Below are 23,854 nucleotides of genomic sequence, written 5' to 3'. Positions count from 1 at the left end.
CTCCAGTCCGATACACCAAGTAGAATTCAAAGTGATGCTTGCGCAGTCGACATCTCTCAGGTGATACAAAAAAGTTCCAAGTTGGACAACCTGCTTACGAATTATTTTATTATTATTCTGCCACTAGAACACTTAGTCACTTGTGAGCTTCTGGCTGAAACAACAGTGTATATACAGGGTAACTTAGGCCAGAGTGCACAAACTCAAGTGCTGGATGTGACGACTGATACAGAATGAGGGAGATATGGAAAGGTTTAAATAAATAATGTCATACTTGAACTAGAATCCAACGCAAAAATAGGGGAAAAAAGACAGGAGAATGGAAAAGAATGGAGGTTCAGGCGTGGGATGGGGGGGCGGTTTCCAGAGCTGAGTGGCCAGTGAGGAGAATAGAACCAAGTTATATGGGTAGTCTCCATCTTGCTGACAATAGGTATATGCTGTAAATCAACAACACGGAAGAAAATACAATATATTAGGTCTGGAAATGTTTTAAGTAAGAATTTTTGCAAAAATCTCCATTCCCAAGCCACTGTCCATTTCAAGCTTATATTTTGAAATTCTTTTCGACACTTCAGACTTTAAAAAAGCTTGGTTAGGATATTTTACTTTCCTTGTTTATTTTCCTTCTGTTAATTCTGTTCCTTCCTGTGTTTTTCTCCACAATCATCTTGCTTCTCTTGTTCTTTCTGTATTGGTCAGAACCAGCTATTTCTTTTCAGCTCCTTTAACATAACAAAATATCTCAAAGTACTTCAAGGGACAATTATCATACAAGATTTTTCAAAATTAGTAGATCATTTATGTTTCTTTTAAAGCAGTGACCTCTTGATATAAAGAACTAAAACCATTGCCAAAAGATTTGCCCTCAGTCTACCATTACAGCTAGGTGTCTGATCCCAGAGCCTGGTCAGTCAGTGCACTAAGAAATATCAGTAACTATATCCAGCAGAAACTGTGTGTGGAGTTCACCAACAACCTCAGATGTTTACTGACACTGCACAACCTGCGATTACAGGCTACCAATCACGTGCACTAGCTTATAGACAGTCTGGTTTACAAAAATCTCGATCAATTTCCATTGCTGTATACTTAAAGCATGTATTACATTCAAGACCATGTCATACATCATGCCTTAACCTACATGTGGACAAATTACACAGTCTGCAACATAAAGCTTTATGTAGCTATTATGAAAAACCATTGGTCAAACTCATGACTCTAGTTCAAGGTAATTCCAAAGACAACTCCTTTCCCTCTTACATCATATCTCATAAGCCTCCATATAATCTAAATCCTTCATTCTACCACAGGGTTAAGGAGCTGAAGGTTCTCAAGTATCCAAGTGGGTTAAAATGCTATTTAGAGAATGGAAGTCACACAAACAGTTTCAGTGGCACAACTTACTCAAAACAAAAAGGAAGCTGTTCAATTCCCAAATTTGTTCAATGGAGGTCCATACTGATACTGTAACTGCAACTGTGTTTTCAGATGATTGGCAAGCGATACGAATGAGAGAATGGCAGTAAAGGTCAAGGGTCGGGTACTGATCAGATTCTACAGTACACTGCTAAGGGTGAATGTTTTTAAACAGACTATGGTGGGGTCATCTAGGAAAGAGTATGGCTTTTATTAAAAGATACAAATTCTTCAGCAACACACAAAAAATGCTGGAGGAAACCAGCAGGTCAGGCAGCATCCATGGAGGGAAATGAACAGATGAACAGTCGATGTTTCGGGCCAAGACCCTTCATCAGGACTGGAAAGAAAGAGGGCAGAAGCCAGAATGAAACAGTGTTGGGGGGGTGGGGGGGAGGGGGAGGAGCACAAGCTGGTGGGTGATAGGCGAGTCCAGGTGAGAGGGGGAAGGTAGGTAGGTGGGGGGTGGTGGGGGGGGGGGGGGGTTGGAGTGTGAATAGTGTGAGAAGCTGGGAGGTGATAGGTGGATGAGGCAAAGGGCTGAAAAAGATGGAATCTGATAGGAGAGGACAGTAGACCATGGAATAAAGGGAAGGTGAGGAACCAGAGGGAGGAAGGTGTGGGTGATGGGCAGGTCGTGAGGGGAAAGAGAAGAGGTAAAGGGGCCAGAGGATAAGAGAAAACAATCGGGGGGGGGGGGGGGGGGGGGGGGGGGGGAGGTTGGAGAGAGAGGTTACCAGAAGTAAGATAAATCAACGTTGATGCCGTCAGGTTGGAGACTACCAAAACAGAATGAGGTGTTGTTCTTTCCTCTAATCTGCGTTTAGCCTCAACTTGGCAGTAGAGGCAGCCACAGACAGACATATCGCTGTGGGAATGGGAAGTGGAATTAAAATGTCTGGCACTGGGAGATCCAGGCTGTTACGGCAGACGGTGAAGGTGCTTGACAAAGTGATCCCCCAATCTGGGATGCAAATCCTTCCTTTGTTTTTGTCATGGAATAAAACAGCAACTTTGATGCAGCATTTGAAGATAATAAGATAAGATGTTAGCATTCATAAGTCAAGGGATCGAGTTTAAGAGCCGCGAGGTAATGATGCAGCTCTACAAAACTCTGGTTAGACCACACTTAGAGTACTGTGTCCAGTTCTGATCACCTCATAATAGGAAGGATGTGGAAGCGTTGGAAAGGGTGCAGAGGAGATTTACCAGGATACTGCCTGGTTTGGAGAGTATGCATTACGAGGAGAGACTAAGGGAGCTAGGGCTTTACTCTTTGGAGAGAAGGAGGATGAGAGGAGACATGATAGAGGTGCACAAAATATTAAGAGGAATAGATAGAGTAGACAGCCAGCGCCTCTTTCCCAGGGCACCAATGCTCAATACAAGAGGGCTTGGCTTTAAAGTAATGGGTGGGAAGTTCAAGGGAGATATCAGAGGAAGTTTTTTACCCAAAGAGTGGTTGGGGCATGGAATACGCTGCCTGGAGTGGTGGTGGAGGCAGGTATATTGGTCAAATTCAAGAGATTACTAGATAAGCATATAGAGGAATCTAAAATAGAGGGATATGTGAGAGGAAGGGGTTAGATAGTCTTAGGCGAAGTTTAAAGGTCGGCACAACATGGTGGGCCGAAAGGCTTGTATTGTGCTGTACTGTTCTATATCTTTATTAGTCACATGTACATCAAAACACACAGTGAAATGCATCTTTTGCGTAGTGTTCTGGGGGCAGCCCGCAAGTGTCGCCACACTTCCGGCACCAATGCAGCATGCCCACAACTTCCTAGCCTGTACATCTTTGGAAAATGGGAGGAAACCGGAGCACCCAGAGGAAACCCACACAAACACAAGCAGAACATACAAAATCCTTATAGACAGTGGCTGGAATTGAACCCGGGTCGCTGGCGCTGTAAAGCGTTATACTAACCACTACACTACCGTACCTGCCAAGATAATTTACCTTTAGAACAATGCCTGAATTTTGTGCAAACAAGATCCAATGGAAAACTTTGCCTTTCATTGGTCCAAAGAAGTATGCAGCACAGAATGCAGCTTCAGCCAAGCACAGGTTCTACTGAGGATAAGAATGTAAACCTAGTGAACAGCGGAAATCTTAAGAGGGAGACTTCGTGCTTAAAGTTAGTTAAATTCTGCCAGTGGAATTTCCGGAAGCTTAATTTGCAGTGTTACTCTGCTAAGCAAATTGCCCGTCAGTCTCCCAGTTAATTAGTTGGTCAGCTAAAACTGGTTACCTAAAATTACTGTCAGCTGATCCAGAACTTGCAGCATAAATCTACATAGGTTCTGTAAATGCAGAGTGCAGTTTCTTCCAATGAATAGAGAATTCACTAAAGCAGAGGAGAGGCACTGTTTGGGAAAAAAAGAATGCAGGGTTAAGTTAACAAGAAAGGAATTATGCAAGCACTGCTCAAACATAGCTTAAACTGTGAAGCCAAAATGTAAAGGACGAGGTCGTTCTATCAGGAGTTTAAAAGGACAGGGAGAGAGATACCACTGGAGCAAGAAATAATTTGGGTCCTATTTAAAGCTGTACCAAGAGTACTCACAGATCACAAATAAACATTCTATAACCATTCACTCACTCCACCACCAATGCACAGTAGCAGCAGTTTGTACCATCTACAGGATACATTGCAGGAACTCACCAAGATTTCTTTGACAGTGCCTTCCAAACCCATAACCTTTACCAGCTAGAAGGACAAGGGCAGCAGAAGTACAGGAACACTACCACCTGGAAGTGCCTCCAAGCGACACAACATCCTTACTTAGAAATATATTCCTTCTTTGTCACTGTTCAAAATCCTGGAACTCCCTCTGTAACAGCATAGTGGATATACCCACATCTCAAGCAGGTAGCTCACCATCACCTTCTCAAGGGCAATTAAATGCTGGCTCAGTCTGTGAAGCTCACATCCCTTGAATGAATACATAAAAAGACAGCTCACTGCATAAACATAAGCACACAAAGTGCATTAAACAATGTTTGAAAAGCTGCAGGCACAATTACACATGTGGGATTTTGATACTGTGGTGATGAAGGAGACCTGGCTCAAACAACAGAAAGGCTGGGTACCAGATATTCCTGAATGCCAGGAAAATATCACTGTGCCATGAAGTGAGGATGTCCTGGAGACAAATTGATTTGGTTAAAATTTAGAAACTGAGGTGTAGTTATGCTGCTGGGAGAATCCTAAGGACTCAAACTAGTAAGACTGTTATAGAAGAGAAAATTTGCAGTAGAATTAGCAGGGAGATGAAAAAATAGTAATAAAAGAGGAAATCAATTATCTTGATATAGACTGGGGCAGTAATAAGAGTCAAAGGTGGGGAGATATTTTTGAAGTATGGACAGAACTTCCCTGACCAGCCCAACGACAACGGAGACATTGCTGGCCTTTGTTCTGGGGAATGAAATGAGCCAGCTGAAGAAGATACGGGAAACACTGTGAATAGGAGAATGTTTAGCATAGCTACAGTAAAGAACATAGACCTCAAGGAGAGGTGCTGCCTCAAGAAGGCAACATCTATCATCAAAAATCCCTACCATCTGAGCCATGCCATCTTCTCACAGCTACCATCAGGCAGGAAGTACAGAAGCCTGAAGTCCCACACCAACAGGATCAAGAACAGCTACTTCCCTTCAACGATTCAGTTCTTGAACCAACCTGCACAATCACTATAGTACAGTAACACTATCAACATTTTGTACTAAAATGAACATTTTTTTTGTTCTAATTGTTCTTTCTTGTAAAAATCGTGTATAATTTATGTCTTTCTTGTGAATGCTGCTTTCATGATCCTATGCACCTGTGATGCTGCTGCAAGCAAGTTTTACATTGCACCTGTAGATATGACAATAAACTCGACTTGAGAACACTGTGCGTTAAGAGTCAATTGAAGAAAGGCCAATTTCAAATGGAACGCAAATAGATCCAGGCAAGAAAATTGGAAACATAGATGGGCAGGCAAAATTGTAACTCTAAAATGGATGGGCTTTGAGATGATATAAATACAATACCAGAAGGATGAACAAGAGGACAATTAAAGCCAGAGTCTTCTAGATAACCAGGGACTCCTAATTCTACCTCTCTTAGTCATTCTGTTATTATCACTTCAGCATTTCTTTGTGCATTACTTAAGATTGCACCACTATCTTTGCACCATTCTGTTGGTTTGGGCTCGTCACTGTACTTATTGTTGTATTTAGTATTACCATGTATACTGTTTAGAGTAAACAGCTTCATGCAAACAAGGAATTCCATTGCACCCTAGTGTATTTGACAATAAACTAATCTGAATCTGAAATAAGAGAACAAAATAAAGTTGGAAAAAAATGGCTCCAGGACAGATGTTAGGCTGACAACCAGAAAGAATCAGGCTGATTACTGAAATTTCCAAGGGAGGGAGAAAATTAAAGCAAGAAACAAAGAATAATGAGAAAAAAAACTAAAGGAAAACAAAAACATTCTGCAGGCAAGAAAACAGGAAACAGTCTGATGAGTAGGGCCAATCAGGGACTAATAAAAGAGATCCATTCAGAGACAGAGCATGGCAGAGGTATCAACTGAACACTTTGCATCAGTCTTTACCAAGGAAGAATATACAACTGGAGTCTCAGCAAAGGAAGATTTTATTGAGATACTGGCCGCACTGCAAGTTGATGAGGAAGAGGTACTAGGAAGGTTTGGTACACATAAAGTAGATCAGTCACCTAGCCCAGATGGGATATACCTCAGGTTGCTGAAGGAACAGAGGTTAGAAACTACAGTGGGTATCGGCCATAATCTTTCTAACATCTAAAGGTAATGGGATGCTGCCCACAGACTTAAGTTACAAATGCTAAACCCTTGTTCAAAAAATGAATGTAAAGGTAAACCCAGTAACTATAGATCAGTTTACTGTAGTACCTCTCCACTACAGTACACTGAATTCTCCAATTTTAGGTAAACTGCTCCCCCTCTGTCCCTTTTCTCTCTCCTCCTGATCTTCCCAGTTCCTCCTACACCCATCTCGCACCCCCAGCCCCTGATCACCTTGTTTCTTTCCCCTCTTCTGCCTACTCCATCTGCCCATCACCCACACACTCCTCCCACTGGGTTCCCTCCCCCCACTGTTCCCATCTGCCCTCCCCACCTCCCTTATTTGATTCCATGCTCCATATTCCTTTCATTTCATATTTCATCAACTGCAGCCCTTTGCTGCCTCCACCTATCACCTCCCAGCCTCTTTCACTATTTCCACCCTTCCCTCCTCCATCTGCCTAACAGCCCTCCTCACCTGGATCCACCCATCACTTGCCAGCTCTTACCCCACTCTTTCCCTTCGCCTCTTTATACTGGCTATCTCCCTTCTTATCTTTCAGTCCAGGTGAAGGGTCTCAACCCAAAACATCAACTGTCTATTTCCCTCCACAGGTGCTGCTTGACCCACTGATTTTCTCCAGCATCTTCTTGTTGCTACAGACCAGTTCAGCCTGAACAAATGTGGATTGATTAGAGAAAGCCTGCGTAGATTAAAGGCAAAGTATATTTCACCAACTTCATAGACTTTATTTGATAAGCAACACAAGGTCGATGAAGGACAATGCAGTTGATACGGTGTATATATACACACACGCATATATACAGACTTCCAAATGTACAACATAACAGGCTTGTTATCACGACCAAAGCCCATTTAATAAAAGGGGCAGTAGAAGTATGGAAGAAAACTAGCTGTGCAGAGATTGTGATTGTGGACTTCAGGAAGGGGAAGTCGGGAGAACACACGCCAGTCCTCATTGAGGGGACAGCAGTGGAAGGGGTGAGCAGCTTCAAGTTCTTGGGCATCAACATCTCAGAGGATCTATCTTGTGCCCAACACATCGATGCAATCATGAAGAAGGAACGCCAGCGGCTCTACTTCGTTAGGAGTTTTAGATTTGGCACGTCACCAAAGACGCTTGCAAATTTCTATATATGTGGAGAGCATTCTGACTGGTTGCATCGCCGCCTGGTATGGAAGCTCCAATGCACAGGATTACAAGACGCTGCAGAGGGATGAAGACTCAGCCAGCTCCATCATGCACACAATCTTCCCCGCCATCGAGGACATCTTGAAGAGGCAATGCCTCAAGAAGGTGGCATCCATCACTAAGGACCCTCACCATCTGGGACGTTTTTTTTAAATTAAATTTTACTTACAGCGTAGTAACAGGCCCTTCCAGCCCAACGAGTCCATGCCGCCCATTTTAAACCCATATTAACCTACCCATACGTTTTATTCTTGTTACTACCATCAGGGAGATATAGGAGCCTGAAGACCCACACTCAATGATTTAGGAACAGCTTTTTTCCCTCCACCATCAGGTGTCTGAACACTACTTCGTTATTCCTTTCATTGCACTACTTATTTTGTAATTATAGTAATTTTATGTCACTGCTGCCGCAAAACAACAAATTTCACGACATAAAGTCGGTGATAATAAACCCAATTCTGATTTTGAAACATTAGTAGTGAACAGCTGTTTTTTCCAGACTGAAGAGCACAGTGGAGTTCCAGGTGATCGGAACAGGGATCACGGTTTATCGTTAAGATTTGGATTTGGATGTACAAGCACCAACTTCCAAATCTGCAGACAACACAAAACTTGAAATCATGGTGAATGATGCGAAGGATGGAAAGACAACATAGGTGAACACATGGCAGATGAAATTTAACACAGAAAATTATAAGCACATTATATTTAAATAGGAAGGAAGGCAATGTGTACGAGATGGAACGATTCTAATAGAGATACAGGAAGACAGATCTGGGGGTTCATGTGCACTGCTCATTGAAAATGGCAAGGCAAGTTGAAAAAGCAGTTTGAAAAAAAAACAAATGGGATTCTCGACCTCATAAATGGAGGCATAGAGAGAGCAAAGAAGTGACAACAAATGTTGTAAAACTTTGGTTTGGCCACAGCTGGAAGATTCTGTCTAGTTCTAGTCTCCACACTTTAAGGCCATCAATTCTTCCCTTGAGTGCAGATGGGCTTCATTAGAAAAAAATCCAAGGCTGAATGGCTTTAGTTATATGGATAAACTGGAGAAGTTCTAGTTGTTCTCCCTGGTAATGGGGAGCAAGATGGAGGGGGGTGGGGGAGGGATCTAACAGAAGCATCTAAAATCATGAAGCCTTCTTATTCCCATTAGCAGAGGGGTCAAGAACCAAAGGAATGAGAACCCAAGAAAGACACTAGAAATCATGTTGTTTTATGTGGGATGAACTAGATTGGTCTTGCAGAGAGACAGCATTGACTCAATGGGCCAAATGGCCTCCTTCCACACTGCACCCTGGGAATTCTGATAACATATATTGCCTTTAATTATTATTGTTACTATGAGGGGGAAGGGGATGTGCTGAAGTCTGAATAGTTGGATGGGATAGTGGTAGTATTGTGTGTTGGGGTAGAGGAAGAGCTGAAGTAAAAAATCTGTGCAGGTGGAGTGAGAATATAAGACGAGAATTGTAGGTTAGAGAGCACAAATGTAGTGTACGCAGGGTAATGCAGACCACTTTACATTGTGTTGAAAATTAGTCTAATATTTTTCCATGAGCATATGTGATTAATGAATTAAAAACACACTAAATATGTAACTGTGTTAATCATGTAGGTTAATGCCATCAGCAGCCCAGTTTGGATTTATTAATCACTTAAGTCTGTGTATTTTCTTTTATATATTTTTTTAATATGTTATTAGTTTGAGTAGGTTTTTTTTACTGTTTCTATATATTTTTGACATATGTAAACTGTTCAACAACCAAGCTGTTGACCAAAACAGCACACAATACTCCAAGTACAGCCTTGTGTACACTCCAGATTCAACAAGCTTCCAAGACTTTTTTTTAAAAACATCTGTCTGGCAGCACTTATCCTCCCACCTCTTCCATATCCCCAAATCATGGCAAGGCATTACATCACAGAAGATCCTGTTAACACACTGGGCCTCACCACAAAGAATGTGGTTCCAGTTTGATCTTATACCCAAAGCAGTTGCTTACTTGTGGTTGTATTGCATCTCAAGGTAAAAATGCCCATCCTTGTACCCCTGATCAGAAGTAATTTTCCCTTATGGATTGTCATGCTTTTGCCTTAATAATCCCAACTATCAAGCCATTGCTATTTTGTTCAATGGAAATTAAGTGTGAAGTGTCATAGTCATAGCCGTGCAGCATAGAAATGGGCCCTTTGGCCCACCATGCCCATGCTGACCATTTTCTCCATCTGTACGAAATCTACTTAGCTTCATTAGGACCATATGCTTCTATGCATTGTTTATTTAAGCATCAGTCTAAATGCCTCTTAAATGAATCAGAATCAGATCTATTACCACTGACATATGGCGTGAAATTTATTGTTAAATGTGGTAATTGTCTCTGATTCCACCAGCACCTCCGACAGCATGGTCCAGATATCGACCACAACCTGTGTTTAGTCCTACCATGGGAAAATTATTCTGACCATCTACCCTATCCATGCTTCTCATAATCTTATATACCTCCATCAGGTCACCCCTCAGCCTCCTTTTCTCCAGGGGAAACAAGCCCAGCCTATCCAATCTCTCCCCATAACTCAAGTTGTCCAATCCAGGAAACATCCTGGTGAATCTCCTCCGCACTCTCTCCAGTGCAACCACATCTTTCCCGTAACATAGTGACCAAAACAGCACACAATACTCCAAGTACGGCCTTGTGTGCACTCCAGATGCCCCCCCACCACTGAAAAGAGCCATTAATTAATTTCCTCAAAAAACAAATCATAGATGATGGTATAACTGATTCTTTCCTTAAAGCTTGCAGTGTATAGTTAACTGTACTTCTTTACCCCTCAATACCTTTAACTTCGCTCATGCATGTTTAAACTCATCACCCAAACTGTTGAGCAATTATAATGGTCGCCCTGCTTCAGTGTCTGAAAGACCACTGATATGAGAAAATAGAAATCCTATTTGTAAAGATCCAGTCAACATTCAAACATTGCAAAAAATAATTCAGCTATAAGCATCTCAGTACAAGAAAACAAAGATGTATTCCAATGATTTAAGAACAATGTACTTTAACAATGTGCAATGTGAGCAAACAGAAACTCATAAAGGTTGCAATAATTATGCTGCTAGAATTTATTTACATTTCATTTAATGCATTTCTTTATAAATTGTTCAACTGGCAAATAACTGTCAGCTGCCCAATCTACTGGGAATGCTGTATCAAAATTGAATCTAACAACTGCACAACAGTGTAGCTAAGGCCGCTGGCTCACAGCACTGGCAACCAGGGTTCAATCTTGATCTCCAGTGCGCTGTGTGTGGAGTTTGAATGTTCTCCGTGTGATGGCATGGGCTTCCTGTAGGTGCTCCACCTTCCTCCCACATCCCAAAGATGTGCAAGTTGTTAAGCTAATTGATCACTGTATATTGTTCCTAGCGTGTTGGTTAGTGGTAGAACCTGGGAAGAGTTGATGGGAATGGGCTATAGATGGTCAGCATGGTTTCAGTGGGCTGAGGTGCCTGTTTCCGTGCTGTAGGACTCCATAAAAAATGTTCAGTTCTCCATATTCCATATCTCCTAAACACACACACCTGCTTCAATGCAGCAACAAGGTACCTACAACCAACTGTAGTGATACAACATTATTTAATAATCCATTATCTACTAGTTAATAGAAAATTAAATAACTTGTGGAAGTATTCTCAAACATCACAATCATTTTACACCTCAGCCTCTTGACTAGCTGAAATCTGCAAGAAAATTGACAGTACAGTAAAACTCCAATAATCTGGCAACACAAGAGACCGCAGATGCTGGAATCTGGAGTAACAAACAATCTGCTGGAGGAATCCCCTCAGCAGATTGTTTGCTGCATCAATAATCTGGCATCCGATTGCTGAGAAATCCTAATGGTTTGGCATCCGATTCACTCATTAGTCTGGAACGTGAGCTGGGGTCCAGAGCGCAAGCAGACGGTGCAGGCAGAGTCCAGAGTGCAGACTGTGGCTGGGGCTGCGGTCCAGATGGTGGGCTGGAACACCTGGTTAAGGAATATGGTTCAGTTTGTGGCTGGAGTGCTTATACATTTCCTGCACCCTTTAAACTCACTAGGGTCACTATGAATATACTATAGTGATAATACTACTATTTAGTATACTGCAGTGAAACATGTAGAACGAAGAAATAAAATTTTGGGTATTAATAGGCAAAGCATCCTATTAATAAAATCTGCTAGGCAGCAGCAACAAGTCCCAAGGCTGCCGGATTATTGGAGTTTTACTGTGATTGCACTGAATTGACAATAACAGGAGTACCAGTAGAAATTTCAATTGGACTCTGCCACAAACAGCTACGATGGAAATAGTCACCACTCAGAAGCAATAACCAAATGCACACAAAGGTACAAGTGAACGCAATGGTAAAGTCTCTATTGTTTTTGATGTGTACTTTGACAGTCCTTTCGGTGAAAACATCAAAGGGTTGCCAACATCGAAGATCATTGCCTTTAGATAGAGAGCAGGGGGAGGGGAGGGAAATGACAGCAGAGCAACTTCACAGAAATTCAAGATTATAGAACACTCTCTGCTGCCAATAACATAGCTCAAGATTTTCATTGGTCAGCTAAACCAGTGTTCTCTCACTGGAGTGCCAAATTACCAGCTCAAATTCCTGCTGCAATACCAACTAAAAACTAACGCATACTAGGCAAGTCTAAAGTCCAATCCACACCCTGTCCCCAATGTACCTCGACAGCCTGCATTAATTTCGACCTTCTAACCTCCAGCAACTGCAGATACATGAGTAGTCGTGTGGGCGCAGCCCATGTAATGCAGAGAACTGCAAATATAGCTCACTGTGATGAAATAGGTGCAGAACCACTAAGTTAGATACTTGCATAATTATTAAGAAATTAAATATGGACAGAAAACAGTTGGCTGCAACAGAAAAAAAATATCACCTCTAATATTTAAGTGTTCTGTTGACAAATCTGTTCGGTAAAGATGGCTATTCCCAGAACAAAACAAGTTATTTATATAATCTAACAATAACTGTTCTGTTTGTCATCCTGAGCAAGATATCAAAGCCTACGCACTAGAGAAAATGGAAGCTCACAAGGATGCAGGGAGCTTGAGAACAGCCATTAGAATAGACTGTGACATAAAGGTCAAAAGAGTCCTCATGATCCCTAAACAAACAACCTTCATCCATGGTCAATTAAACATAACTAAATGCTCCAAGCGGAAATAATTAGTAAATACTATGGCATATTAATGTGATCATCTTCTGCAATTATCAAAAAATAAATAATCTCTGGTTCCCTCTAATACCCCTCTCAAACATTTTGGGAACCAGTGTCTTTGGTCTACAGATTCATGAGCATAAGGGGCGTTGGCAAGATTACCAAAGTGACTTTTATCTGCAAATCTGAAATTAAGGGAACAATTTTCCCCAAATATTTTAAACATTAAATAGCCTCAAGGTAACTGAGATGAGTCCTTGAGTTGTGACTGTTGTTTCTTCATTCTTAGCAAAGGAATTAAAGCACTGTCCAGGCACAGCCAACCCAGGATTGTTCCATCTCTAATGGAAGATCACTTCATTGCTCATTAAAGAGGGTGCATGCTATTTTAGCAACTGGCACTTCAATTAACATATTGATAACGGTGAACAAAAGTAAGACACATTTTGGAAATTGTGTAGTATTAAATTTGACCATAAGACTACATTTTATGAAATGCAAAAACTAGTTAATCCATTTAAAAATGTTATGTATGGTATGCTCAGATTATGACTTTGGTACAGATGCAAAAATAAGTCTCAAAATGCTATTCATTGAGCTGCAGCCTAGAACTGGCACAAACCTTTCAACCTGCAATATTCTCAGATTGAATGAACTAATGATTTAATAATTACATTTTGTGGTCTTAAAGTGATGAAACACAATCCCAGGTGCAACACTGAACCAAACAGTTTTATGATCATGTCTTCCATACATTAATGTTGTGGTTTAAGACTTCATATGGGCAAAAACTTCCAACACAGAATTTAAATTAACCGAACATCAAAATGGGAGTCAGTATAAAACATGAATAAAAACTTGATGTTCTGCTACGATCATATTTTTTGAATACAATCATGACCAATGAAGGATAACATACTGCAATTCATGAATCACCAATGTTCTTCACGATGGCAGAATAATCCTTCCATGCTACATCAATTAGCAAGCTGCAGTAAGATTCAAACAGCTATAGCGGCTGCTACCGCGATGCGAAAGTAAGACACTAGTCGATGAGTTGCAGAACAAAACTGATTTATTTTCCCGCTTTGCGCGGGCCTTTTAAGAGGAATGGTTCCCGCCCACTGAAAACGGAAATGACGTATATGCTACGTCATCAAACTTTTCCCGCGCACGGGTTCTCCCCGTCACTCGGGAAGGACAAAGGCCCAGCACTGTCTTGGGCCTCGCCGCTCCGACGAGGCGCAATCCGACCACCGAGCTTGTTTGCTACACAACCACCACCCCCCCCACCCCCAGAACCGGCGATACAGTCCCCAAGGTTCGCGGGCTGTGCTAGCCGTTGCTTAGGAGGCCAGCCTCTGTGTTGCGGTGTTGGGACCTTGACCGGTTGTTGTGGATCTAAATGGGCCGGTTTGAGGCGGTCCGTCGTGAAGACTTCTTCCTTGCCCCCAATGTCCAAAATAAAGGTGGACCCATTATTCCTGATGACCTGGAACAGCCCCTCGCATGGTCGTTGCAACGGTGCCCGGGGTGTGCCCCTGCGAACAAAAATGAACTTACAGTCTCTTAGCTCCTTGAGCTCACAGGATGGGGCTTGACCATGCCGCGAAGTGAGAATCGGTGCCCAGCTGCTGAGCCTCTCGCACAGTCTTTCCAGGACTGCTGCGGGTCGTTCCTCTTGCCCCTGAAGGGCGGGTATGAACTCCCCTGGGACAACCAGGGTCACCCGGCACACGAGTTCAGCTGACGAAGCGTGGAGATCTTCCTTGGGGGCAGTGCATATGCCGAGCAGGACCCAAGGCAGTTCGTCGACCAAGTTAGGACCTTTCAGGCGGGCCATCAGGGCTGATTTCAGGTGGCGGTGGAAACGTCCTACCAACCTGTTTGATTGAGGGTGGTAGGCCGTGGTGGTGTGCAGCTGCGTCCCTAGCATGTTCGCTAATGCAGACCATAGGCTGAAGGTAAACTGGGCGCCCCTGTCTGAAGTGATGTGGGCCAGAACACCAAAACGCGAGATCCAAGTTGTGAGCAGCGCCCGGGCACAGGAATCAGTCGTGATGTTGGATAGAGGGGTTGCCTCTGGCCACCTCGTGAACCAGTCCACGATGGTAAGGAGGTACCAGGCTCCTCTTGAAACTGGCAGGGGACCAACGAGGTCAACGTGGATGTGGTCGAACCTTCTACGGGTAGGCTCGAACTGCTGTGGTGGGATCTTGGTGTGTCGTTAGATTTTTGATGTCTGGCAGTGCGGACAAGTCCTGGCCCACTCACGGACCTGTTTGCGCAGGCCATGCCAGACGAACTTGCTGGCGACCAGTTGGACAGTTGATCTGATGGACAGGTGCACCAACCCGCATACCAAGTCAAAAAACGCGTTTCTGCCAGGCTGCAGGAACTATAGGGCAGGGCTGACCTGTTGCGACGTCACAAAGGAGGGTCTCCTGACCTGGACCGACTAAGAAATCCTGGAGCTGCAGGCCCAAGACTGCAGTTCTTTAGCTAGGCAGCTCGTTGTCGGCTTGCTGTGCGTCAGCCATGGCCGCGTAGTCTACACCCAGGGACAGGCTGTGGATGGTCGATCTGGAAAGTGCGTCAGCAATGACATTGTCCTTTCCAGAGACATGTTGGATATCCATTGTGAATTCGGAAACGTAGGACAAATGCCGCTGCTGACGAGCTGACCAGGGATCGGAGACCTTGGAGAAGGCGAAAGACAAAGGCTTATGGTCAGTGAAAGCGGTGAAAGGTCTGCCTTCTAAAAAGTACTGGAAATGCCGGACCGCCAGGTACAGCGCTAGAAGTTCCCGATCAAGAGCGCTGTATTTCAGTTCGGGTGGTCTAAGGTGCCTGCTGAAAAATGCCAAGGGTTGCCAACGGCCTTCGATTAGTTGTTCCAGTACCCCACGATGCATCCACCGTGTGGGCAGTTAGGACGTCTGTCCTAGGGTGTACCAGCATCGTGGTATCTGCCAGGGCATCCTTGGCCTTAACGAAGGCAGCCATGGCCTCGTCGTTCCAGGCGATGTCCTTGCCCTTGCCAGACATCAGTGAGAACAAAGGGTGCATGATACGGGCTGCTTCAGGGATGAACCGATGGTAAAAGTTGACCATCCCCAGGAATTCTTGCAGGCCTTTGACTGTGTTGGGATGGGGAAAATGGCAGATAGCGTCTACCTTGGCGGGTAGGGGTGTTGCTCCTTCGCTGGTGATTCTGTGGCCGAGGAAATTGATAGAGTTGAGTCCGAATTGGCACTTGGCCAGGTTGATAGTGAGGCCGAAATCACTGAGACAGGAGTACAGATGGCGGAGGTGGGAAAGGTGTTCTTAGCGGTCATGGCTGGCGATTAGTACGTCATCTAAATAAATGAACACGGAAGTCCAGGTCACGGTCTACCACGTCCATCAGCCGCTGGAAGGTCTGCGCGGCGTTCTTAAGGCCGAACGGCATTCGAAGGAATTCGAAGAGGCCGAATGGAGTGATAAGCACAGTTTTGGGGATGTCGTCAGGGTGGACCGGGATTTGGTGGTATCCCTGGACGAGGTCCACCTTGGAGAAGATGTGGGCCCCATGTAGGTTCGCCGCAAAGTCCTGGATGTGAGGGACGGGGTAGCGGTCTAGGGTGGTGGCATCATTCAGCCTGCAGTAGTCGCCGCAGGGCCTCCACCCGCCGGTGGCTTTGGGGACCACGTGCAGGGGGGAGGCCCAGGGGCTGTCTGACCTGCGAACGATCCCTAGCTCCTCCATGCGGCGGAACTCTTCCTTTGCCAGGCAGAGCTTGTCTGGAGGTAGTTGTTGTGCTCGGGCATGAAGGGGTGGCCCTGTGGTAATGATGTGATGCTGCACCCCGTGTTTGGGCATTGAATTTGTAAACTGAGGTGCCAAAACCAATGAGAACTCAGCTGGGAGTTTGGTGAACTCGTTGCCAGACAGAGAAATGGAGTCCAGGCGCGGGGCTGGTAGGCTGGCTTCTCCCAGGGAGTAGGTTTGGAAAGTTCTGGAGTGCACTAGCTGCTTCCCTCGCAGGTCGACTAACAGGCTGTGGGCCCAAAGGAAATCGGCTCCCAGGAGTGGCTGGGCGACGGCGGCAAGGGTAAAGTTCCAGGTAAAACGGCTGTCACCGACTTGTAATTGAACTGTACGGGTACCAAAAGTTCGTTACGTTGTGCCGTTTGCGGCTTTGAGTGCAAGACCCTGTTGCCTGCTACAAGTGTCATGGCCGGTCGGGGGCAAAACACCGACCTCTGCTCCAGTATCGAGGAAACAACGCCCGGACTGCTTGTCCCAAACGAATAGGAGGCTGTGTTGGTGGCCAGCCGCTGTAACCATCAGCGGCGGCTGGCCCTGGTGTTTCCCTGAAACTTACAGAGTGGGCGGCATCAACGGGCCTCCACGCCCCACCTCTGATGGTAGAAACACAGCTGGTCACCAGTGTTGTCATCTGAGTTTCTGGGGTGTGGTCGCTCGGTTGCTAGGACTAGTTTAGGTAGGCGTTGGGCCCACGGTCTGGCGATTTGGCCGACGGACGACCCGTTCTCATGTTTGGCCTTCCACAGGACATCTGCCCGGGCAGCTACCTCACGTGGGTTGCTGAAATTGGCGTCGGCCAACGGCAGGTGAATGTCATCGGGTAGTTGTTCGAGGAAGGCCCTTTCGAACATCAGGCAGGGCTGGTGTCCCTCAGCCAAGGCCAGCATCTCGTTCATCAGGGCCGATGGGGATATGTCCCCCAGGCCGTCGAGATGAAGCAGGTGGACGGTGCGCTCGCGACGGGAGAGGCCAAAGGTCCAAATAAGAAGGTCTTTGAAAGCCGGATACTTGCCTTCCTCCAGAGGAGACTGGATGAAGTCTCCGACCTGGGTGGCTGTCTCCTGGTCCAGGGAGCTGACCACATGGTAGTACCGTGTGGAGTCGAAGGTGATCTGCCGAAGTTGGAATTGTGCTTCGGCCTGGTTGAACCAGACGCGGGGCCGAAGCGTCCACAAGGTGGGCGGCTTGAGTGCCACTGCGTTGGCTGCTGCGTTGTTGTCCATTGTGTGGGTCCAAAATCCATCTGGACCTTCGGGGTCACCAATGTAGTGGCTGCTACCGCGATGCGAAAGTAAGACACTAGTCAATGAGTTGCAGAACAAAACTGATTTATTTTCCCGCCTTGCGTGGGCCTTTTAAGAGGAACGGTTCCCGCCCACCGAAAACGGAAATGACGTATACGCTACGTCATCAAACTTTTCCCGCATGCGGGTTCTCCCCGTCACTTGGGGAAGACGAAGGCCCAGCGCCATCTTGGGCCTCGCCGCTCTGACGACACGCGACCCGACTGCCGAGCCAGTTCGCTTGCTCAGACAGTGAGTCGCTACACAGCTTCATTTTGTTGAGGAACAGTATTGAGAAGCAGATTAAATATTTTCCTACTCTGCCCTCTGCAAACTGTAGCTCATCCAACATTCTGCTATCTGGCTGTCTGTACATGAGCATACATTGATTCCTGCTCAACCATCACCTGCACTTATTATAAGTTTGCAGAGTTACAAATGGAAGACTTGCCAAGAGAACACTTGAATATTTTGAGGCATAGACAAATGTTTCAGTGGTATATAGACTGGTTTAGTGGTGGAAGTTGGCAGGCAGTGTTACTGAGAGCAGAGTAATAAAGTGTCCCAGTGATGCAAGTTCAGGAGAACTGAGTGGGTGGAGTTACGGACAGGAGGAAGTTAGAGAGATGAGGGGAAACAAGGCTTGAAACAATTTAAATAATAGACTAGAACTTCAAATTTGAGTTAGGGGATTCTTAACTAGTGTTTAACTTGTTTCAGCCATCACTTCTCCCTATCTATCCAACCTTCTCCAATCCATAACTTCACCCAGTCTCTGTTCTCCTGAACTTGCATCACTCAATGTTTTTGAGCAGGCATCTGTAAAGCAATTTGCATGCTCTTCTGCTATAAAAGTATTTAAATCAACATAGTTTTAATCTGACTTGATCAATATAAATCTTAAACAGAAACTTCTTTGCCATACAAATGCAGGAAAGCTCATTTTGCTCTCTAAACACTGAAAGCAGATTTGGTTCCAAATGTGAATGTAGCCCTGATCAACATATCCACTGTTAGTGAAATGAAAGCCTGAATTACAGTGTGATATTGTGATCTTCAGCTCTCCACCACTTGAGAAAAGAAATTCTGTAAGGGACTATTTTATTGGTAAATGTTGATTTTTTTTCCAGAGTTACATTAATCTGGAACATTTCCACCTGACATTTACAAGTAGGAAAAGATGTGATTGAAATGAGAAGGTCAATTACTTTATTGACAGCAGTGGATGGATCCAGGACATAAAAGAAACTATCCTTCGACAATATTGAATGTACGTCAGTTTTAAGCACAGAGATTTTAATAAATAAAGGAAAATGAGAACAGAAATCTGTCTGCATAATGCTAATAAAGCAGGCACTGCACAAACTATCATGTTAAGTCAGCAATACTTAACACGTTTCTGGGAAAGTTAATGGCAACCATTAACACAGCAGGGTCCTTTTGATGTGAGATTTATTTATTGCGTTGTCTTGTGTCCAGCATACCCAACGACATCAACAGTTGTGCAACAACCCAATGTTGGTCTCCAGTGAGATTTTCAACCACACTCTTCCACATGACGACTGGTAATGTTCACTCATAGCTTTTACTAATGCTGAAGGCTCCAGCGTACCCTTATTTGAAGTGGCAGATACATTTCTCCAACATTCACAGACAGGCTGCTGCATAACCCTTTGCAAAACAAACCTCAAGTAACCCAAACCAAACTGGGATCTCACCCACAGCAGGTTCCTCCTCAAAAATTCTAACCACTAAAATTTCCTGCAAATAGAGAAGTGGTTCCACATCCATCCAATGAGAAAAGAGGTTAAAAAAAAACAGAAGGACAGCCTATAGAAGAGGTGGCACCCAATACTTCATCCAGCTTGGCCATAGAGATCCACACTTTCATCAGCTCTCTCTGCAGTAGCAGCATCTAAAGAGGGTACCCTTCCACAAGCTGATCCTTGCTCGTGCCTGTGATCTCAGGAAACCTCCAGTAGAAGCTCATATGGGAGCCTGCACTGCTCTCAAGGTCAAGGTCACTGTCATTCTCAAAAACCTCTCCTCCAGAGCACTTCAGGCTGCCTCTGCTGATAAATACAACCTTGTTGCAATACTGAAATCAAAAACAGCTCAACTGACTTGGTTGGGAGCCTTGAATTTTTGGTTCCTCAAAGTGTAAGAATTCATTTCCTTACAGACACCTCTCTACAACTCCTAAAAGCCTTCTTGCACCTGGAAGATACCTCCCATGCACACATTCTCCAGCAGCCAATGGGGCTTCTTCTGCACCCAGACCAGGACTCCACCTCTTCCTCCCTCCCCCACCCCAAACACTGGAGCACACAATCATTTCTTTCAACCCGGTAGCTGGAAGGTTCCAGCTTGTCTTGTGGTGTTACCTTTCGAGGGCTGTTTCCTGATCTCAGAGCTGATACATGTGAAAAGCACAAGAAATACAACTAATTACTCCCTATTCTTGAAACAGCAGCATTATGAGGGAGTTCAATAGGGCAGATTTTAAATGGGTGCCAATGAATTTTGTAATCTTTGTAAGTTTTCCAAAGTAGCATTGAGGAGGCTGATTATGTCATTTCAACACCATCAAAAGCGTGCAGAATAATTTCAAGGAATATGGATTAACTTACACCAAACGTAATCCAACTTCAAAATGCGTGCAACTCAATGTTTGTTAGGTATAAGTGAGTATACAATAAGCTATTAAAGTATTTTTATCCAAAATTTTGGTCAACATCAAGAACAGAAAGATCACTTAAATACTGGCTTATTGTATTTGGCAAGAAAGGTACACTTCATTTTTTTTTAAAACATCAGCCACATTCCCATCTATCAGTCTTTGAATTTGATGCCATTGTCAACGGCAAAAGATAATTAAACATTCTGTAAATGCTCTAAAATTAAACTTAGAAAATTACGGAAAGCAACAAAATCAATCTTTGAAGATTCTCAACAAATAACATCAGAAAGCTAAAGTCAGAAAGGCAAAAAGCTAAGGGTTTTCCCTCAGACATTTAAATTTCAGCGGAACTTTATACAGACAAAATACAAACACTTGTTCACAAAAACTCCAATCAAATGCTCACCATAGCATTGCTAACAACTGATATTATCATGACGACAAGCAATTACATTATGCACAAAGGTGGAAAACCAAGTTGTCATTACAAGTTAAAAGATCTGCCACAAGCCTCACTTTCACTGGAGAGCAAGGGTCAGTGTATTATTTTTTCCTGATTAAAATTACTTTGATTATGACAAACAACCAGCATAATTCAGTAATTTCAAGGCCTAAAATATGTGAGAGTGGAATTTAAAGTTATGTAGTATTGTAATGATGTGCTAGTAGTTTCAGATCATGGACTGTCATAGTGATAGAAGGAAGTTAATGTCCTTAAGCTACAGAGAAATCAACATATTGAAACCAGTTTCTTTAAGTACAACTCCCCACTACTAGAGATATGCTCCATGAAGCTGGTGGTGGGATGGAAAGATACAAGTACTTTAATTACAAGATCATTGTAGAAAAAGAAACAGATTCTGATTAAATTGTGGACAAAATGAAGTGTGACTGGATCATTTATCCAATCATTCCACTTTTTGGAAAAACATTGCAATTGCATTCACTGAGTCACCTGTGCCCTTGGAACCCAATGCAAGCCACACAATTAAAAACTGTTTAAAAACTTAATCTTCATCAGTTTCAAATCATCAGAAAATGTTTAAAAAAACGTATATTTCATGTTATAATGTATTCCTGTAGCAGTTCATCTCTTTCATTACTTATTTGACTACAAACTATTAAACCCATAGAGTGACTGTATTGGAGTCTGTGTACCTTTTACTTGTTCTCTTCATAAATTAGAATTTCCTAACTTACACTCTACACTTGACACGAGATTCTGCAGATGCTTCATCATACTGATGTCCTGATGAAGGGTCTCCACCTGAAATGTCGACTGTTTATTTCTCTCCATAGATGCTGCCTGACCTGCTGAGTTCCTCCAGCATTTTGTGTCTGCACTTGTTTTTTTTTAATGCATGCTGGCAACTGGGCACCAAAGTGGCTTCACAGTAGCACAGCTACCTCTCAGCTCCAGCAACTCGGGTTCAATTCTACCCTCCAGCGCTGCCTGTGAGGACTTTGCACCTCCTCCCTGCGACTGTGTGGGATCCCACCGGGTGCTCTCGTTTCCTTCCACACTCCAAAGACATCCTAGCCGTTGGGGAGATTTACAGAAGTCAACTAACCTTAGTAAAATATTCCAGAGTGGTGTCAATGGGCATGTGAGATAGAATAAGTGACAGGGAAATAAGTGGGGGAATGTGGTTGGTGGGATTGCTTTGAGAATTGTCATCGACTTAATGGGCCAAATGGCCTCCAACGTCATAAGAAAATAAGAACAATCCGTTGTGTTCCCCATAATAATTTTAAATTATATTCCTAGTGTTTTCTAATTACTTTATGTTAGATTATTTTGAAAAGTGGTATCAAAGGGAATCCAGTGCAGAATATCCAATGAAAAGCATGTATCAAAGCCACCATACCGCAATTTTCTACATTTATCACCGAGAATGCATAACCACCAAAATAGATTCTATTAACAAGGGTACTTAGGGATATGAAATCAAGGTGGCGAAACAGTTAACATGCACCTCATCTGTGATTTTAATTTAGTGATAGTAAGACTCAAGGGACTGAATGGCCGATTCCCGATCCCATCTTCCCAGAGCTTTGACAAAGCCACACACACTTAGCTCCTGCCCCGCCGCTCTCGACCTATTAGCGCAGTGTAGCGTCAGTAACAACAGATGCACGTCTATCATACTGGTAATTTTTTAAAAAAGCTTTTGCCTCACTTTAACGATGCAATGATATTCATCACTGTATTTTGACACTAAAACATGGAACAAGCCGTGTTAGCGCATGGTTAGATCTGCGGCTGACTGCTCATCAGTTTACACAGCATTTCAATAATCAACATTGTATTAGGAAGGAACATAAAGCGCCTTTAATGGATTTTGTGATTTTATTGTTGATTACTCACCAAAACTTTATTTTCCACCTTGTCGCCTTTAATTTCCAGTTTCACCTTCTTCTTCAAGAAGATTTTAACCTTCCTGCCAATAACATCCCTGACGCTTTCTGTGAAACAGCAGCAATAAAAAGTCGCTCGTTTCGGATGTCGTAACCTTCGGTATCAAACGTGTATTTGGCCTGATCACTTGCATTTCTAAATAAACTCATCTCAGCTTCCTTCATCACGCACAACTGAATATACAAGTCGCCGAAAAAACACACATACGTGACAAGCCCCAATTAAAACAGAAGCAATATCAAAGTATTTTTAAAGGGGAGGGCGAGGTAGGAGAGCTTAGTGTAGCTGATAACACACGCACTTAAAAGGGAATAAACAAACGCGACCCATCCTCTGGGTAGAACGATAGAAATTAACTTCTTTGTATTTAATACAACCCACCCCCCCAAAAAAAAATCGGTGCAATTGCATTCTGCTGGCTTGCTTCCCCATCCAGATAAATCAAACACCCCCCTGTCCCCTCCTCCTCTGTAAGCCCTGGGAGCCAAATCCTCCTCCTTACCGAGCAGCTCTTTCGGAACCTCGGAGACGTCTTCGGTCATGATTTCGAGCAGGGACGCGGTGCCGGTGTACGAGGTTGCCCGGTTATTGCAGGGGTCTGGGCGAGCGCTCAGTTGGTTACATTCTCGCCCCGCTCCGATGTTGCAATCTCCCCGAGTTCCACAATGTATCCTTTTCCCCTTGGCTCGCAGCGCCTCCGCTCGCTCTTCCTCTCCCGTCCGCTCTCCAGCGAGCCCACCCCCAACCCTCCCCCCCAACACACACACACACAACCTCTCAATCCTTTGCTTGCATCTTTACGCCCCGCCGTCCACACCGGTCACAGACGGAAGGACAAGACGCCAGCACACTTCCACCGCCCCTCGGTTTAACGAGATCGAGTGGCGGCCGGAAATCCCCGGCTCCCTCAAACCCACACACTCACTGATACAAAGAGGCGTCTCCTCGGTGGGGCCACCGTCAGCCGCAA

At 44.1% G+C, this 23,854-nt stretch overlaps 1 protein-coding gene across 4 annotated transcripts in view; it reads right to left on the bottom strand.

Annotated features, from left to right (window-relative positions):
• The window catches only part of LOC127570627 (F-actin-uncapping protein LRRC16A-like), a 261,851-nt gene extending 238,229 nt beyond the window's left edge, over positions 1 to 23,622 (bottom strand). For 2 of the 4 annotated variants that reach the window (XM_052016361.1, XM_052016362.1), the window contains exons 1-2: positions 23,387 to 23,622; positions 22,834 to 22,931 (exon numbers count right to left, since the gene is read on the bottom strand). In XM_052016361.1, coding sequence (XP_051872321.1) covers positions 22,834 to 22,931; positions 23,387 to 23,426 — 138 coding nt within the window. In that variant the 5' untranslated portion in view covers positions 23,427 to 23,622. The remainder of the gene's footprint in view (positions 1 to 22,833; positions 22,932 to 23,386) is intronic. The other 2 variants (XM_052016358.1, XM_052016360.1) reach the window with 1 other exon arrangement.
• Between the last annotated feature and the right edge of the window lie 232 nt (positions 23,623 to 23,854).

Source organism: Pristis pectinata, chromosome 5 (genome assembly GCF_009764475.1).
Source record: "Pristis pectinata isolate sPriPec2 chromosome 5, sPriPec2.1.pri, whole genome shotgun sequence".
Taxonomy (NCBI): domain Eukaryota; kingdom Metazoa; phylum Chordata; class Chondrichthyes; order Rhinopristiformes; family Pristidae; genus Pristis; species Pristis pectinata.
The sequence above is the reverse complement of the archived record's forward strand: the minus strand, read 5'-3'. Positions and strand labels throughout refer to the sequence as shown.